The sequence below is a fragment of the Hypomesus transpacificus genome, chromosome 19 (assembly GCF_021917145.1).
Source record: "Hypomesus transpacificus isolate Combined female chromosome 19, fHypTra1, whole genome shotgun sequence".
Taxonomy (NCBI): Eukaryota; Metazoa; Chordata; class Actinopteri; order Osmeriformes; family Osmeridae; genus Hypomesus; species Hypomesus transpacificus.
The window spans coordinates 10,093,115-10,111,843 of record NC_061078.1 but is presented as its reverse complement, the minus strand read 5'-3'; the positions used below and the strand labels follow the sequence as shown (position 1 = coordinate 10,111,843).

The window sequence follows — 18,729 nt, the reverse complement described above, 5'->3', positions numbered from 1 at the left end:
CCAGCACTCAGTTCTCTGGAACATTCTGTGGCAGTGGAAGTGTGAGACTGACGGACGATGAGTGGGCGATGGTGTGAATGCTGCTTCAGTCCATATCGGCTAAAACAACAGTCACAACAACTTATTTGTGTTGTAATATGAAGACTCACATCAACTTTCCAATACCCCATTTTGCATTTAAACTCCCCCCCCCCACACACACACAGACACACCATTAGGTTTTAAGAACAAAGATAGAACTTTGAATCACGATAATGTGAAATATATTGCTGCAGCTTATATGAGTTGCATCCTCTTCAGCTCCTCCATTAGTTTTAAATATAATTCTTTGCAAAATGCAGTATGACAAACTGCAATGACAGCAGAAAATGGCAGTTTCACAAGCACAGAGAGTTATTTCAGTGACACTGGCATTTACATGTAGTCATTTAGCAGGTTGCCATGCCTCAGTATGTTCCTTCTCTGCACTAGTACATAAGACTGACATCCATGTGCCAGGGTGCCATACCCTTAGTTTGAATGCTCCAATGTGTCACGAGTGGTAACTCGTTGTAACAGCACCCCTAGCAATATTACCCCAAAAAATAAACTTCAAATAAATGTTGATGAATTAATTTATTACCAAACTTAATGCATGCATTAAAGAGGAACATTGTTGAAATAAACGGTCAATAATCCAATATTATTGGGGATTTGTAAAGGAGATCCTGCCAAAAGAAGTAAACAAAGTTTTAATAAAAATAAAAAAAGATGCAGCAGAGCAACGAGTAACAAATTATTATTCGTAGGCTAAATTGTTGGTATATCATTTATGGGCTTGTACATTTCCAACACTTCAACAACAAATGCAGTTGGGATTTTCAAAAGACGTTTGGTAAATAGCAGCTTTTTATGTATTGACAAGAGGGACACACCACAACATCCATACTGCACTACAGGCAACTAACAGTGATATACATTGTTTAAATAAACGCATTGGCTTGAACTGTATTTGGCATTTATATTTTGATTGCACAGATAAATCAAGTTAGAAAGTTGATGAGGGGCACCCCACTAACGAAAAAACCTAAAGGAGTGTGAAATATTATAAATAAAAGGTGACCGTCTCAAACACTAAAAACATTGTGATTCTACAGAGGTTGCAGGACAGAATCCATTTCTGCTAAATCAAACTAAAAGTCACATATTTCTGCTGGCACCTACTAGTGTTTGTACATCTATGTTGTCAGACTGGGATCAAGACAACCAAACCAACAAGGTAGAGGACCACACATTCCAACATATTTTCCTTTGAGGGGGCTTAAGTAATCATGTGACTTACCATGTGGACTACAGGGGCCCTCATTGATGGATAAGAACTTAGTCTACTGTACATAATGTTTCTGAACTGACAGACAGTTATCCAACTAGTCTCACTGGAGTTGATCCGCAGGTCAACATATACCACGACTTCACAAGGTTGAATGCAATTCTCAGCTTTCAGTTCTACCTGCACATTGTGCTTTACTTTGAGATTAATGACACTACAGATCCCCAGGGCTATACTTGCATAAGGCTAATGTGTACACTTTGAACAGTCTACTCTACTGTAATAGTGATGCAGACAAGAAAGATTAACTGAAAAAGTAACTCAATTGCAATGTTTTGACCCCGCCCACAATAAATACTTTTGGAGGCTAGAACAGCATATCAAGTTCCTTTTATTTGTAGTACATTTTTTGAAAAGCAGAATAATCAATGTACTAGCTTGGTTCAGTGGGAGGGAGTGGTCAAAGGAATATCTGATATGAACTATCACCTGTAGCTGAATACTTTGGTAACTATTACTGGATGAAAAGTAGGCCACTTTTCTGATAATTTCATCATAACACATTTTCCCGTAGACATTACAGACACTACAATTTTTGCTGTCAAATCTGTTAACATTGGGTACATGTATGTACAGATACTTACACTCAACTTGTCACTGGGAGCTTAATGCAATGTTTAATAGGATTCACCTCCTAGCATTTCATTCTTAGCGTTTTCTTTTCTACGCTGCTAAAGCACAATGACTATTCAATAATGCTACAAAACATAAATAAAAAAGCCAACTAAGAAAAAGTTTATAATATATCTATGACTTGTAAAGAATAGTAAATGAATCACAGTCAAAAATATATATAATACACATTCAAAAATAAATACATTACATAAAAAGAAAAAAAAAGACAGATACGTTGGTTTGACGCAAAGCAGTGTACATGACTTGAATGAAATATGAATCCTTTGGAACAGGCATTGAGTTTATAAACATTTAACTACCATTTTGCTGCAACTGACGGCTCTTGTGCTATGTCACAAAAATCAAGAGAAGCTGGGAAGAAAATTCAGAAATGAGACAGTACAAGCAACTATCCCTTTTCAGTCAGATATAAAGCAAATTAAAGTAATCAAATTCAAACAAGATCAATGGACATTTGAGTTTCTGCTCTTGTGTTCAGTTGTCACAAGACATGTTTATTTACAAGAACATCTTTTTTAAATGTCATGTCATACTATAATAATGGACAACTGGATGTAAATATCTCTGTTTGTGGAATCATTTTTGCCTTTGGCACACTATATTTAAATTTCAGTAAGACATAACCATTTATTTCCACAACCAAGTCATGCATAATGACATCATTACACCAAAAACATTGGAAAAAGCAAATGGAGAAACTTATGTCAATTTCAACAATGGAGTAACAAATTATGTCAAGGAAAATGTCATAAGCATGTTAAGAAGAGATTACAATTACAATATACACTAAACGTATTTCCTTTGAATACATATTTTTGAATACTTCCCTGCTGTGTCACCAGTTTATCTTTGTGCAGATATGATACAGTATACAGTATGTTTATAACGCTTTGCATAATATGCATGAGAAACATTAAATAATATCCCCAAATAAAAACATGATATGGACACTCGGGTGATAGCAAAATGTACAAAACACAAATCAAGTTACAATGATAGAAATACTAATAATGACAGAAAGTGAGAAAAAGAAAGTGACCCGACCATACAAATGTCTGGTCGTCATCAATAAAAAAAAGAGCAGTTCACACAGCATATCTTATGAAATAATTTCTCAACAACCATACTGAGGTTCCAGTTAAAAAGGTGGCCATCTTTGAAACTGTTGATTGATGCACTTGACTGACTCAATACTCACACCTTAACTCCTTGTTGTAAAGTTATTTTATCCAGGCCCTAAAACGTTGAATATGCTCCAACAATCCTTTAAATGACAGTACATTAATATAAATCTGTAAGTCGCTCTGGATAAGAGCGTCTGCTAAATGACTAAATGTAATGAATGTAAATGTATAAATCCACACTTACTGACATCATATTTGGACTGGAACACCACTTTGTTTGAATATGGGTAAGATGAACAGAAGACGGAATGGACGAATCCTTTTAGTTTTATTATCTGTCATGGACAAAACGTGGATGAAACATCCTGAATGAACAGCTTAACACCAGTCACACCCTGCGGTAGGGGACCAGTCACACCCTGTGGTACGGGTCTCTTGGATGCCAAGCAGGTGCCAAAATAAAAAATGTTGTCACCCTTGGTCTCTCATGCAACTATTATTGTCATGTTGAGATACTATCACATAAAAACACATCACTGATGGAATTTATACAAAACTTCTCCTGTATCGAAAGGAGTCAAATAGGCTGAGGGATATGTCATTGAGGGATCGTACAGCCCGACGCAACTTTGAAATGCTCGTTGTCTGTTTTTTACGACTTTTACAATGAGCTCTTATTGTAAAGGGTCTAGAGCAGGGCTGTGTCTTTCTTCCCTCCTATTTGCACTCTCTAGTCACTGAGGAATCCCTTGAGTCAGACATCAAACTGAAACCTTATAAAACAGTGTGAGGGTTATCTAAGAGTAAGTCTACAGTGGTTTTATGACTGGGAATGCTGCAGTGGTGATGCAGTGTGTTTTCATAAGGGGTGTTGTCTTTATGGACGAGGGAGGGAAAAAGCTGATGATGGCTCTTTTTAGGTGACTGGGAAAATGGGGCCTTGGGGAGAAGCAAGGGGACAACGCTGGCCATTCACAGGCTGACACCTGCTTCCTTCCCCACAGAAACATTCCTAGTCCTCTCCAGCTGGACCAATCCTCTCCCCCCTGTGTGTGTGTGTTGTGTGTGTGTGTGTGTGGGTGCGCATGTGTGTATGTGCGCATGTGTGTCTGCGTGTGTGTCTGTGTGTGTGCACCAATCAGCGTGCAATTCGACTTCTCTGTTTAAAGCCAACACTGAAGCATAGGAACAGCACAGCCAAGTCCATGGCTTATCCCACTGAGAACCTCAAGCAGATTTCCTCAGGAGGGAGAGGTCTGAGGTCCTTTGACTATTTCAGACCTGATTCCAAAAGCACAGCCATCATTTACCGAAGGTCTTTGATACATTGTACTGATTGACATAAGCATTGCTGTGTTGAAAGCTAGCTAGGTCTTGTATTTCCTAGATTAGTTTTTCCTGAAGGTTTCATTGGGTCTTGAGAAGCGCCTGGTGCCAAGTATTTTCTTTAAATACTTCCAAAGAAGTACAAAGGGGACTCTTGCATCTAACTTCAGAAAAAAGATTTTGAGGGAGAATGTTATGCAGCAAATGTCTTTCTGAGGCTTTATAGCCTGTTCCCTATGACGATAAAGCTGTACAGCAATTGTAATGTCCATTTTAAGGAAATAAGCATACGAAAAAAATGAGGGACTACTGGATCTATAAAGAGAGCATTGGGTGTGTCCCATCATTCTTAATCAGAGGCAGTGGTAAAGGTTGGATTGTACAGTACACATGAAAAGACACCATGGTAACATATGCAAGGAAAATAGTCTCCATGCATGATTTAACAATGTTTAACATTATGCTTATCTGTAAAGGAGACTTGACTCCTCTCCCGTTTTAGTCGAAGTTCCCTCTGAGAGTACATTTTCCATTGTAAGTGTATATTGACAGTGCATAAATCACACAACCACCAGCTCAGTGTGAAAATCAAACACAGTCTCTTGCCTATACTCCTAAAAGCTACTTTTTCTCTCCATCTATGGCTGCACTCTTCTTTGGGCGGTTGTCAAGTTTCTCATGATGTGTTCAGAGGGTTGAAGGGTGAGGTTCTAACTCGCTATGATCTCACTGGGTGTTCCCTCCAGCTGATAAAGCTAGGCTTTTATTGTACCTCATGGTCCCCTCATTCCGCTGTATCAACCCCTAAGTCCACCTGCAATAGATACAGGCACTGGACTTAACTTGACATGAACAAACTGAAAGTCTCTTCATGACTCCTTTAATGAGTCTTTTCCTTCGCTATGCTGTTTCAACGCCAACACCCTCTGATAAGACACCAAGGCTTGGTGTGTGTGAGTCCAACCTCCACAAAGTACCGGAACAAACCTGGTGATGATTCTCGGTAATGTACTGTAGTTGACAGGCCACTCTTGATCAAACAAATGCTGTCAGGTGAAGTGATATTGCTTTAGTCATCTTCTTAAATATTCTTATTGTAGCCTCATTAAGTAATGTGCAGGCTTTTTCCAGGATGAGGGAAGGTTCTCTTCCAGGTCAATTCAGTTTTTAGTGACTAAGTTCTCAGTATCTTTGAAGCAACCTTTCTGATGGGGTGTCTCACCAAAACAGTGTAATACTCTTCCTACACTTAAGTCTTTGAAAAAGACAGGTGAGACTCCCCTTGGAATATAGATTAGCCATGAAGGTGAGGGTGCTTAATGTCCAGTCTGAAAGTCAGTCCAGTAGATGTTCAAGTTACGGGGTTTCTTTCTTACATACTTTCCTTGATTGATGCTGTGCACTGTGTGTGTGTGTGTGTGTGTGTGTGTGTGTGTGTGTGTGTGTGTGTGTGTGTGTGTGTGTGTGTGTGTATATATGTCAACATTGTATTCATTCTTTCAAGCAACCTAGGCCTTCCCTGAGCAGGGCAGAATTTCAACACACGTTGAAATGCCGGTAAAGTGATGTCTGTATTGTGCAGTCAAGTTAAGTGGATACAAATCATTTTCTTAATCCTGAGGTGTAAATGTGATCTGCTTTTAAATGAAGGTTGCACACTAACATAAGATTACACAATTGTCCTAAATAATGTGTTCTCTATTAACCAATGTATCTTATTTAAACTGTCAGAAGCTTACAATAGAAATAATATAGATAGTACACGTTTGTAAATGGAGATATAGCCATGAAGAAGGCATGTATGTCTTTGTGGAGTTGCTTAAAGAAATTGCACTACAGTAAGCAGGTACATACGACACAGTACAGCAAGCGTAGGATTGGCAAAGTAGATTCATATGCAACTGTGTAGTAGAAGTGTAATTGGAATTTCACCCTGTTAGAATAGCTCCAATTAAAGGACAAAACTGAGGGAGGCTGGCAGGTATGGCCCTGTCCCCAATCAAAGTTTCCACAGCATTAAAGTTGACCAAGTAGATCAAGGGTGAGGTGGTGGGGGGGTACCAAAGTCCCTGGACAGAATCCATTGAACTGTCCACCATTATGGTTGAAAGAGTCGATGAGACTGGGGTGTGTCTTATGAGTGTGTCTGAATGTGGAGATGGCAGGGCAGAGACTGAAAGTGCTGCAGGGCTTTAAGGCGAGTTGGCGGGACTGAGGGTGGGGCTGGACGCGTCGGAGCGGCTGTAGTCGCTGAGGGAGCCAGGTCGGTTACTGTTGACGGCTCCGCCGTAGGGCCTCTTCAACATGCCAGGCTGGAAGTCGGAGTGGCGGCGTGCATGCTTCATAAGATGGTCACTCCTCATGAAACGCTTGTCGCACAACGGGCACCCAAACTTCTTCTCCCCCGTGTGGGTGCGGTAGTGGCGCGCCAGCTCATCTGAGCGGGCAAACTTCTTGTTGCAGTCAGGCCAGGTGCAAGGGAATGGACGTTCTCCTGAAAAACAAACACGAGATAAGCGATTCAACTCATCATGCTTTATCTCCAAATCCCATCACAATATAATCTGAAATTGAATAAGCAAATAGGCTAGACAAAACACTTGCAAGCTACAGACCAAACACACAAGTAAAGGGAAAACAAAACTGTAGCCACTCATTGTTTGTTGGTCCTCTTTGAGTCCCTCTGATGAGAGATAACCGTTAGGTGACCTTTGCACCGCACCTGACCCCTGATAGTGTCAGCAGATGTAAATCTACTTCACAGGTTTGTTCAAGGAAAACATGGACACACTGTAATCGTATCCAAAACATCTGCAATTCCTGGACGTTCTGTTCTGGTGGGAATGTTGAGGCCTGCTCTAGGTCAACAGTCTATTTTAGCCCCACGAGATACCATATGCATCTGTCTTCAAATAAAAATGGAATGTCCTGTTTCTAAGAATCATTTGTGAAGCCTTTTTGACATGCAAGACTTGAATGCAGACCTAAATGAATGTTTTCATAACTAAAATGCAAACCATTTCACCAAAACCAACATAGGATCATTTTGTCTGCTGAGCTAAATAGGGTTGGGTGAACAACAGCACAAAAATAAATGGTTTTACTATGATTTCTTATATAATTTGAATGGTGGCCTTATCCTTACATGCAATAGATAAAAATCTTGAAATAGCAATCCTAGTTCTCATTCCAGCACACGACAGCCTTGGAGTGTAAGGTAGCTCACTCCTTTCCAACACCATTTGCAAGAAACCTAGATTTCAACACATGACCACTGAGAACCAGATGGCAGACAACAAAGAACCAGCACTTTTCCTCTGCACTTACACAGAGCAAATAACCTCCTTATCAGGTGAAATAGGCATTCAATATCAAAAAGAAAACATTGCTGTAGACATATTGTCCTTAGAGTGGTGGAAAAACAAGTAGGAACAAAGATCTCCATTCTAGTGCTTCCTACAACTAAACGTGCAGTCCCAGAAGCCAAGAGTGAAACACATGATATGCAGCCTGTCCACATACACACACACAGACACACACACAGACACACACACAGACACACACAGACACACACACACACCCACACAGGGCCTACCTGATCACTACCGTAAGACTAGCCCTCGTCACTAGGTTACAGAGATCAAGTCAGTAGAATGCAAAGCAAACCGAGACTCCCTTGGCTTCTCACTTCCCTCAGGGCTTCCAGCCTCCCTGGGCTATACATCTCAATAGAACACACATACACATAGATCCTAACAAAACTAAAAGCAGGTACTATTACGTCAGTGTCACTATAACTGCGAAGTTAACACTCCTTCTTTAATCAATAAAGTTCATTTGAGAAGTCAATCACTAGACTGGTGGATGTCCTGTAGGATTCCGACTCACGCACACAAAAGGCTCAAAGCACCGGTGAGTCAAAACCACAGACCTTCAAGCTAATCCACGTCGCTGGGTAACAGATCCATGTGCTACAATATTTAACAGGCTATCAGAGGTGATTGGATCTGGGAGTGGCATGGCGACGCTGACTGAGAGATATCAGTCTTCAGGTATCGCAACACCTCATGGTATCGAGTGAATTAATACTCCGTAAAACTGAGCAAAAATGGCACGTGGTGGAAGCGGCTTAAGCTCCTTCTGAGCTTCTTTATCGACAACTGTTGAATAGATTTAGAACTATGTACCATAAACAGAGTTGAAAGCAACACAAAACTGTACATATCGTTCAGCAGTATGTAGGCATAACATGGCATGAGAGCATAATGCAGAGGATGTCATGCCATAGGTCTGCACATAAAATGTTGAATAGTCAACAATGGTTAGAAGTTTTCAGATCTGGGGTTATGCTTCTGTTTATAAAAGGGCTTGGTGTTGAGAATATCTCCTGTACTGTTAGTCCAGTAGCCACATGGACCAAAATCATATAACAAACCACTGAAAGTTAGGTGTGCTCCCCCCACGAGGAGTGTGGTGACAAATGACAGGTACGAGACAGACACGTACACACACACACACACAGCGATCCCCTGCTACTCTGACTCCCTCTCCCCGTCTGAATCTGAAGAAGATAAGAGAGAGGCTATAACCATATGTCAGCAATAGACTTCTGCAAGGACAACATCTCACTGCTCATGCAACATGCTGGCTCCAACTCCCCCACAACACAACAGTAATTGCCCTCTCAACAACTGACAATAAAAGCCAACGACCAGGAAATGCCTGAATCAAACAAGTTTTGTTGTTTATACCTTCCTGTTATAATTACAGAGCCCAAGTTGGTCTTATATAAGTACATAGTGCTCAGGATTGTCTGACTGTTGAGTAACATGACACCAGCTTTGCTTTTGTGATGGGTAGAGTACGACCAGAACTCTGGAGAAGCTTTGAAAACAACCCTCTTTGTCCTTCTGAGGGAACAATGAAGCGAGCTGCAGTCAAGTGGAGTCATTGTTCCAAAACAAACACACTAATGAGCATCAGGCATGCTACTCCTGTACAACTGATTCCTGTAAAATAAAAATAAATACCTGTAGTCTCTCCTTGTGTGACCCTGCATGTGTGTGTCTGTGTGTGTGCATGTGTATGTGCATAATGTGAGTATTTGTGAGTGTGTGTGCACGTGTGAGTTGGTGTGCATATGTGTGTCTCTGTGTACTTGAGACTATTGTCCAAAAGGAGCTCAGTTATAAGGTTGTGCATTCACAAGTTGCACCTGCAACACTGTACCCTGTCCTATCAAAAACACACACACATATGCACACAAACACAAGAAATCTTTCTCAGAAAGGGCCTGACAATTAGGGAAGCATTATATGAGAATTAACACATTGACCCACTTTCAATGTGAAGCTGTTGTATACGTGTGTGTGTGTGTGTGTGTGTGTGTGTGTGTGTGTGTGTGTGTGTGTATGTTTGATGTTTGTACATGTGTGTGTCTGTGTCTGTGTGTCTATCTGTCTGTCTAGACCTTCAATGTGGCCAAAGCCACAGAGAGTAATTTCCCTTCAAGCCCTGTCCATTATGTCACACGTAGCTGACTGGCGTAAATGTCCTCATTCATGGTTACTGGTCACAGGAGCACCGCAGAACACTCTCAGTTCATTTGAAGGTCAAACACACACACACACCATTTCTGAAGTCACCCATATTGAATTAAATAACACATGATTGAGCTTGATGATCACATTCCTGCCCTTGTCTATTTATGAATTTGAAGAATTACCAGGAATTAGTGTCCAGTTTGAGGAAAATAGTTTTCAAGTTTAAATGAATTAGATAATTTAGAAAAAAGCCGACTACATTACAGTTGCTTAAAAAAAGAAAAAAAAAAGAAAAAAAAAGTTGTAAAGAAAGAGAAGGTCAGTGTCAGTATTAATTATACAAAGTAATATGAGAAAATACCATGTTTATGTATTTGGGCATTAGAGCTGCAGCTGTGAACTTTGAAATGCAATCGGTGGTCATGAGTGAACAAAGACACAAAAACCGTCCCACGCTTAAAGAAGACTGCCCCAGCATGGAGAGCAACAGATGACTGAACCAAAAAGAATGGTCACCAAGTTCAAACCCATCATCTGCAGACAGATTGGCTTTTGTCACACTCAAGTACGTGTGGAGAATGAACTTTAACAACCTTCAGAAAGGCTTGACAATTGCTGGCCCCACAATCTATTGTATGTATTTGCAAGACAATAGTAAGAAAGACAATATCAGGATTACATTTCAGACTTTTTGATCATAAGTCAAATCACAAAATAAGGAAGGGGGGGGGCAGGTTTCCTGGAATTTAACCTGAAACTATCTGATGTTATCAAAGTGCTAAGGAGCGTGTGGGAGAACTGAGAGTACTACTGCGAGTCATTGACTCACATCGCTCTGTGGCAGCAGACTGGTGTGATTATGGAGGGGTGTTTGTATATGTGTGACTGTGAGTTGCGTGTGTGGTCACAAACTCAATGAGAAGACTTACCAAATGTTCACAATACTGAAACAGAATGTACTGTGTATCTCACCCAAAACCCAAATCTGACTTATGACTTGTGACCGAGTTATGACTTGTGACCGAGTTATGACTTGTGAGGTATGATGACTTCAACTGTAAAATACCAGATGTGACAGATGCATGAAAAACATCTGGATCCAAATTTCAAGCTGTACACATCGTCCCCGGAAATGCTCTCAGTCAAAGTGAACCTGAGATTTTAATCTATAGTAAAGGGTCAAGGCACTCTGCATGTACAAAAGCAAGCTCAGTGACAGCTGTCCTCTCTGATAGCAATATCAATGAATTTGATAAAACCTCAAACTCTCAAAGCACATATTTCACATATTCACAGCAAAACTTACTATTATGGTTCTTTGGCTATGATTCTCTGATTTGAAATAATTTCCTTATACAAAGCAAAAATGTCTCTGGTAACTTTGCACTAGCTTGCAGAACAAACTAGCAAGACCAACACATCTACCATGTCTGCCGCCAGGCCACAGCCAGAACAATATACATCAAGCTATGGAGCCACATATTGCTAATTAAAGCTGACAATAACATCTGAGGGGAAAATGAGAAGCACCAACATAACCAAGATGGCGACATAAACAAATCCAGATGTCCACGCTTAACGACTCCTTCGCACACACTTGTTTCATTGAGGATCACTAAAATCCATGTGAACACCAGAAACGGTCTGGGCACAAATGAGATTAACCCTTCAACTCTAACCTGGGAGGGAGGGGGGGGATGAGGGGGAGGGACACTTTAGAGCTAAAAACAGCCTAAGACTCTTAACAGGTGGGAATAGCAACTCAACTAGTGAATTCATGTCAAACCTTCTAGTGCTTCTACCTTTGACTAGTCCCATGTAATTGAGTGCAAACCTAGATGCTTTCATACAACAAATTACAGTAAACAATTACAGTAACTGACAAAATCCAGTCTTATTAGACCAACGCCCACATCCACTGTTAAAAGAATACATCAACTTTGCTCCACAATGAAGGGATTCATAGCAAGTTGTTTCTTGAATGCTTTAGTTACAATAAAACTAACCGTCCCATAGGTGGCAGGGGCACAACAGTCTTCAAGTGGAAATTGCTGAAAAGTGGTGTTAGTTTCAATGAGGGGAAGGGCAGAGGGGAACGGGTGCACCACTGAATGTGAAACTACAGTGACCCCTCCCACAAAGGTAGCCCACCCCACCATCTGCTGAATGTTCCTTTTCTTCCACATTGACATGGACCCCAGACTGTCTGATTCATTACTGGGGGGTAGTGTATGTGTGTGTGTGTGTGTGTGTGTGTGTGTGTGTGTGTGTGTGTGTGTGTGTGTGTGTGTGTGTGTGTGCGCGCGTGCATGCGTGTGTGTGTCGTACTGACTACACATAGGTAAATAGCATGATCCTGGTAGAAAGACCTCTCTGTTTCACTCTGTGCCTGTATCACATATAGAATATACATTACATGAATTTTTTTTGCACAAATATATAAGAAATCCCCAGGCATCTGGTCTGACAGATCAAAGCATTCCTGATGTGGACTTCAATATGGTTTATTCTGTTCTGAGGCAAAGGCAGTTTAACAAATAACCTACATCAATTCAGAGTATGGACTGAATGAATTAATATTGTAATGACTTCAATACTTTAGTTGTGTGTGTGCACACGTGCATGTTTATGTGGAAGCACATCCTGCATGTGTATGTAAGTTTTAATATCTTTTTTTATTGTGGCCTATTATGATGCTTAGAGATAATCTAAAACCAAAGGTCACTGGTCTGTTCCTTCCTTGTTCATGGAAACCAACACCCTACTGTCTGCTGCTATGGCACAGTCTCAGAATGGCCAACTGCTCAGTTGCACTTCAACTGAGAGACTGCCATATTGAGACAAGGGAAGAAGAAACTTGGTTCTTTCATAAAACACACTCAATACAAGCCTGGAATGTCTATGGCCCATAGTGGTAGATGGTTTGTAGATTTTAGTCACAGTCGTTGGCCAGTTCAAGCGTCCATTCTGGATGTGTTTCTTGGGAAATGGCCTAGGTAGTCAGCCCCTACCTAGCCTACCTTTCCTTAGCCAAAAGTCACAGTGAGTACCAATCTGGCCATATTGGTCATTTGGACCAGGGACAGAAAAGATGTCAGGCTGTTTCCTAGGACAGAGCGGACTTCTTTAAAATGGGTGCGCATTCTGACAAGGGTGGTTACGGATGGACAGGTTGACCTTCTGCTTGACCCTTGGACTTGTTTCCCTGTCTTTTTTGTCAAGGATACATTGAAGATAGGATAGGCAGATATCAGAGAACCCTCTTGCTCTATCTCAGCATTGAGATAGAGGGAGACAGATGGGAGAGGATATGTGCCACTCAATATTCCTAGTGAGGGGAGATATGAGTTTGGCAGATATCTACTTGACTGAATATTGCCACATTGCAGGAAATGGTGCCTAGTGACCCTCAATGGAAATGGAGGCTGGTACTTTTCCACCACTAAGGCTCTTTATTAAAGCTCCTGGGGCTTAGATGCATGGGGCACATGGGTTCCCAAAGAGGTCGGTCAGTGAATTGTGTCTTGGAGGGATGGGGAGTGAGAGGGGTGATCATGCAGTGACAAAAGCCAAGGACAAAGACCTCAACTCCAGACAAAAAAGCAAACAGACTGTGAAATATGTTGTCACAGCTTTTGTCTATGTGGATTTATGTATTGGTTCCAGGTTCGTTTCAAGTAAAAAAAATGTAACTACGGTAGTGTATGTATAGTACATAATAGTAATATGGCCTTTTGAGTTTAGTTTATCTACTAAAACTGTTACAGTACGTTATGTACTGTCAGGTCTCAAGCTACTCACTATTTTAAAATACGGCAGTACTCACCAATATGGTTGTTTACACCGATACAGAAGTACACACCAATTATGGCAGTAAATACTAAACTCAAGCAAGTGGAAGGGGATTGGTTCTATGGCATCGCTTCATTACAAAGAACATTCATTTTGATATGCATCTCATCATTGCCCTTTACATTTAAATGTAGTCATTTAGTAGACGCTCTTATCTAGAGCGACTTACAGTAAGTACAGGGACATTCCCCCGAGGCAAGTAAGGTGAAGTGCCTGGCCAAGGACACAACGTCGTTTGGCACGGCCAGGAATCGAACAGGCAACCATCAGATTACTAGCCCCATTCCCTAACCGCTCAGCCACGACTCCCTTTGAGACATGCCAGGCATACATCCAAGACTGAACAGACAAGTATTTTCAGAGACTTCCTGGTTACATTCACAGTAGACCCTTCTGCTGAATTATGCTCCCTTCATCCCAGTCTTTGAAAGACATAACACTGCAGCTACAGAGGAAAAGCCTTCTCTCCTGTTGGAAGATCAGACAAAGCTGTCTGGTAACCTTAGACCCCAATCTGAGGTAACCCCGAGTTAACGAACCCCAATGTTTAGAACAGCAACCCTTGAATTATCTGCTTTCACCTGGTTAACTGTGTGTACATCAACAATTTACTGAGGAGAACTTGTCAATGTGACTTCTTGTACTTGAACAAGTTGTAACAAAGATTAATTAATCAAGATATGTATATTGTGTCACACAGGTTTTATGCAGTCAAGAATTTGGACAATATCATAAAATGTGTGAATAAACTAAACTTGTTAATTATTCTTATTCACATCCCCTTGAGCTCTTGGCATCTGTTGATTCCAAAGAGCAATTTCAAAGCTTGCGATAATCTCCATTATGACTTTCAAAATAGTATTCAAGGGAAACAGTATGTTCCAGTTTTTCCTATCTACTGTATCTAGATGTGAGTTATGTTTTTGTATCCTGCAAGGGAGGTGCTGTCATTAATTCCTAAGTGATATCCTCAGCATATCCTCAGGCTATTTTGACTATCTCTTACAGACACACTTGAACATACTCAGACACCAATTATTATCTTCAGGCAATTATCAACAGTCTACAGTACAAACAATGCTCCATGATGAGGAATAATAAACCCCACAATGACAAGGATTTTCATAATTTTTGGGGGAAAAACATGACAATATCACAAAAAGGGTATTCGTTGACAAAAGCCAGACGTTGACTAAGTGCAGAAATGTTTAAGTTCCTAGACCTAAGTGTGGGGAACTCCTTGTTCTTTCTGCTTGACTGGAAGAGACTGGGGAGGAAACTGCTGAGTGCAAAAGAAAGCTACTCCAGGACAGAGCAAGTTGGCTGAGCCTGAGCTGAACTCAAATGACCCACATTCTCTGATTACCCAACGAGAGACGGAAAACATATTATCTGAGTAGAGCACTAGTCGGTCAAGAGCCAGGAGGAGGAAGAGAGAAAGAGACAAAGAAAGAGAAGAAAGAATAGGTGGAGAGAGACTGAGAAGAAGGAGTGATATTGACATATGCAAACTGTTGCTTTCACTTCCATGTGGCACCTTATTTTGCTCAGTGCCTTTATTTCAACAGCTGTATGTTCTCTGTGTCCAAGACCTGAGATGTGTTCCAAAGTTCTCTGTGTACAAGACCAGAGATGTGTTCCAAAGTTTCAAGTGAGCTGTGGGCAAGTTTACAGAAAACAGGGAGAAGCAAATGTCACAACAATTGACAAATGCATTGACTGCACTGACCAAATATAATGACAACAAATCACAGTACAAGAACTCAAAATAATATTGAAAGCTGAAACAATTTACACAAGTCAAACTGAGAAAGAAGTAATTCAAGTGGCACAGTTTTCAAACAACAGCAGGAAATACCTTGCACAGGCGCTACTCTGCTCTAAGATCTGCTTACCATCTGTGCCGTCACAGACACATAGCATAACACCGGCTAACCTCATATGAACATATCCTGGTTTCACCCTGAATATACGTACACACCCTGTCACGCTCACGCTTAAGCATCTGGCAGGAGAACACTGTGCTGGAAATGGAGTAAAGGAAGCACCAGGTCAGGCCCAGTTAAGGTAACATGTTAATCTAAGTAGAAGTCCCCATACAATTTTGAGAGTATTAAGCCACATAATTCTGTGTATCAACCGAACACTTTGTACTCCACAAGTTGAGATCCGACCAGTCTAGACAAAGTGTCTGCAAATTTTTATTTTGAGGTAGGGTCTCACTAAACTAGGAAGATCTGGACTGGGTCTTGGAGTTCAAACAGATATAGTCAGTTTCAATTAAGAATCTTGTGTGGAGTATAAACTTTGCTACATTCAAACCACTGTAAAATGTTTGCAATCTATAAAATATTTTTTTCAATTAAATAATACACATTTCTGTCAACTAGTATCCAATTTTTTTATAATTCTTCACACTTCAAACCTTTGCTCAGATCTTATGGTAAAACTTATAGTGGGCATTTACCTGACAAACAGTATCTTGCTTTAAAATGATTTTCTATGAGCTTTTGAGAATACCTTTGCTACATCAAAGCAATTGCTTCTTCTGTCTTTGATCATGAAATATTGAATAATTGTGGAGACTTGTCACATGGGCTTGGAACATGAAAGGCTCAAACTATTCCAGCTGTGAGACAAGAAGTTTACAGTACTGCATTCCAGCACATTTTATATAGAGAAGAAAGCCAATAGAATTCCAAGATGTTCCTATCATGGGATTGCTCCATAGAAGGGGTGTCAGTATTGTGTTGTAAACTCCCAGATTAGGTCAGGGGTCAGGGGGTCAAGAACAAAGTGACTATTCTCTGCTCATATTGATAAGAGATATAAGAACATAGTTGTATTTAGAATAACGTTATGGGGAGAAGCTCATGAAAAAGAAGCATCTTTCCAATGTAAGGAACCTAACTCATGCATTTAGAACCTCCTTCTCTTCCCTCTCTCTGTTTCTGAGCTCAGCTAGCTGAGTCTGTTGCTGGCCAGATCAGCTGGCAGGCTGTCTGGCGGGGGTGTGGTACATCACAACAAAGAGCTTAGAGTCAGACAGGGAACTGCAGAACTTGCCAACCCCCTACAACCTCTCCTATTGGATGTATAGCTTATGGAACTATGTGGTAAAGCAATACATTTTATTTAGATGTGTAAAACCTTTAGGAGATTTCAAGCTCGAGGTTTGTTAGGCTATGTGGGAACATTGTTTAACATTCGGTACACTTATTTAATTATATTGAACGCACAGTTCCACTGGTTACATCACCTATGCTAGACATAGAGGACTTCTCCACGCACGACCAACTTATTTTCCAGGCAATGACAAGACACACTGTTATTTCATGTCGCTTTCCAATGTGGCTTGAAAAACGAGCTTTGGGAATCAATTTTATTTGACAGAAAACCTTTTCTATATGAAGGCAGTTGCGTAAAGATAACTGTGTGGCTGTATGTGATACATTTGCATAATATGCATTGCACACAGATGGCCTAAACTGATTCTCACCACTCAAAGCCCCACAGCCAGATCAGGGCTAGTGATTGGATAGCAGGCTATTAACGTTAAAAGTTAACTTTGGAAATCTAATTCCCACAGCTTTCTCAATCTGCAAGGTGTATTTTTTTATTCTTTATTAAACTGACCTGTGTGCGTCCTTAGATGCGCTTTGAGATGGGACGATTTGCCATAAACTTTTTCGCAACCTGAAAAATGGCATTTGTGCTTTTTCTGAGGAGATTCGGGTTCGATTCGACCTCTGACACGTTTGCCTCTTTGTGTGCGGCCGGGGTCGATGTTTGTGGTAGGTGTGGCAGTACTTCCATCCTCCGAGGCTGTTGGCGATGCGCACTCCTCTGTTATTTTAGTCTGCTCGGTAATATCGGTAGGGGTTTGTTGGTTAAAATCCGCTAGAATCCGAGCCACCACAAATAGAGAAGAATTGTCTTTGATCATTGCGTCCTTTTCTTCCACATTCCTTTGAGAACATGCAGGTTCTGCTTTGGACTCTCTGTTTTCTTTAGGATGCACGATAGCCCGACTGGACATTGACACAAGGCACTCAGCTGCAAAATGATCCATATCCTTTCATATATCCGTCACCAATCTGTCTTGGTGACATTCAAAAATTACAACTTCGCAAAATTATTTCCGTCAACACTTTTATATGATGCTAGAGGTAGCTCGGTCTATCAATAGGAAACTCCCATAATTTACCGGTTTCTCCATAAAATGGTCATCCTGGTAATTGAAAGATCACAGTCGAAGCGTAAATGCTTAAAATGTGCGTCTGACTTTCAGATTCTGAAAACGAGTCAGTTATGACATGTTAAGAAACTTAAAATTAACGAACTCCATCACTGCCGGTGCTCAATCTCCTGCATAATGACAGGACGATGTGCCGACTAGAGCCGTTTCCATGCTGGGGGCGTGTCGCCTAAATGCATAAACGAGTGTCGTCATTGCAGCTGCTTATCCATTGGATACCGATGCGCTCCGGAGCGCGATAGCTGTGCCCTCAGTAAACCTGAAATGCAAAGTTGTCCCTGGGACATACTGTTCTGTAGTCAACCAGCTCAAAAAATGAGGTCTGTTGTACCTAGAGGCAAGTAACCTATATATGGCCCTGACAAAAAAAATCCTGAAAATATGATCAGCATTTAAGGGAATACTTGTTTACATGCAAAGTAAATAGTATGCATAGGATGATACGTGTGTATAATGCATATTTACTCTAAATCAACACAATATACATGAGCTACTCTGCATTTGCATAGGCCAACTATCCTAAATAGGAAGAGGACAAGTTTTCTCCAAGGTACAGCACTGCCTTATCTTCCTGGCAAAGCAGTGCATTCTTGTCAGGGTTGGGACATTCAAAGGACACAC

General features: G+C 40.8%; 1 protein-coding gene across 1 annotated transcript; it reads right to left on the bottom strand.

Moving 5' to 3' along the window:
• Nucleotides 1-1,682: 1,682 nt before the first annotated feature.
• LOC124481529 (Krueppel-like factor 13) lies at nt 1,683-18,255 on the bottom strand. The gene is made up of 2 exons (XM_047041543.1): nt 17,487-18,255; nt 1,683-6,949 (listed from the first exon to the last, which is right to left on the bottom strand). Exons 1-2 carry the CDS (start codon nt 17,920-17,922, stop codon nt 6,648-6,650), a joined length of 738 nt encoding a protein of 245 aa, XP_046897499.1. The 5' UTR covers nt 17,923-18,255; the 3' UTR covers nt 1,683-6,647.
• Between the last annotated feature and the right edge of the window lie 474 nt (nt 18,256-18,729).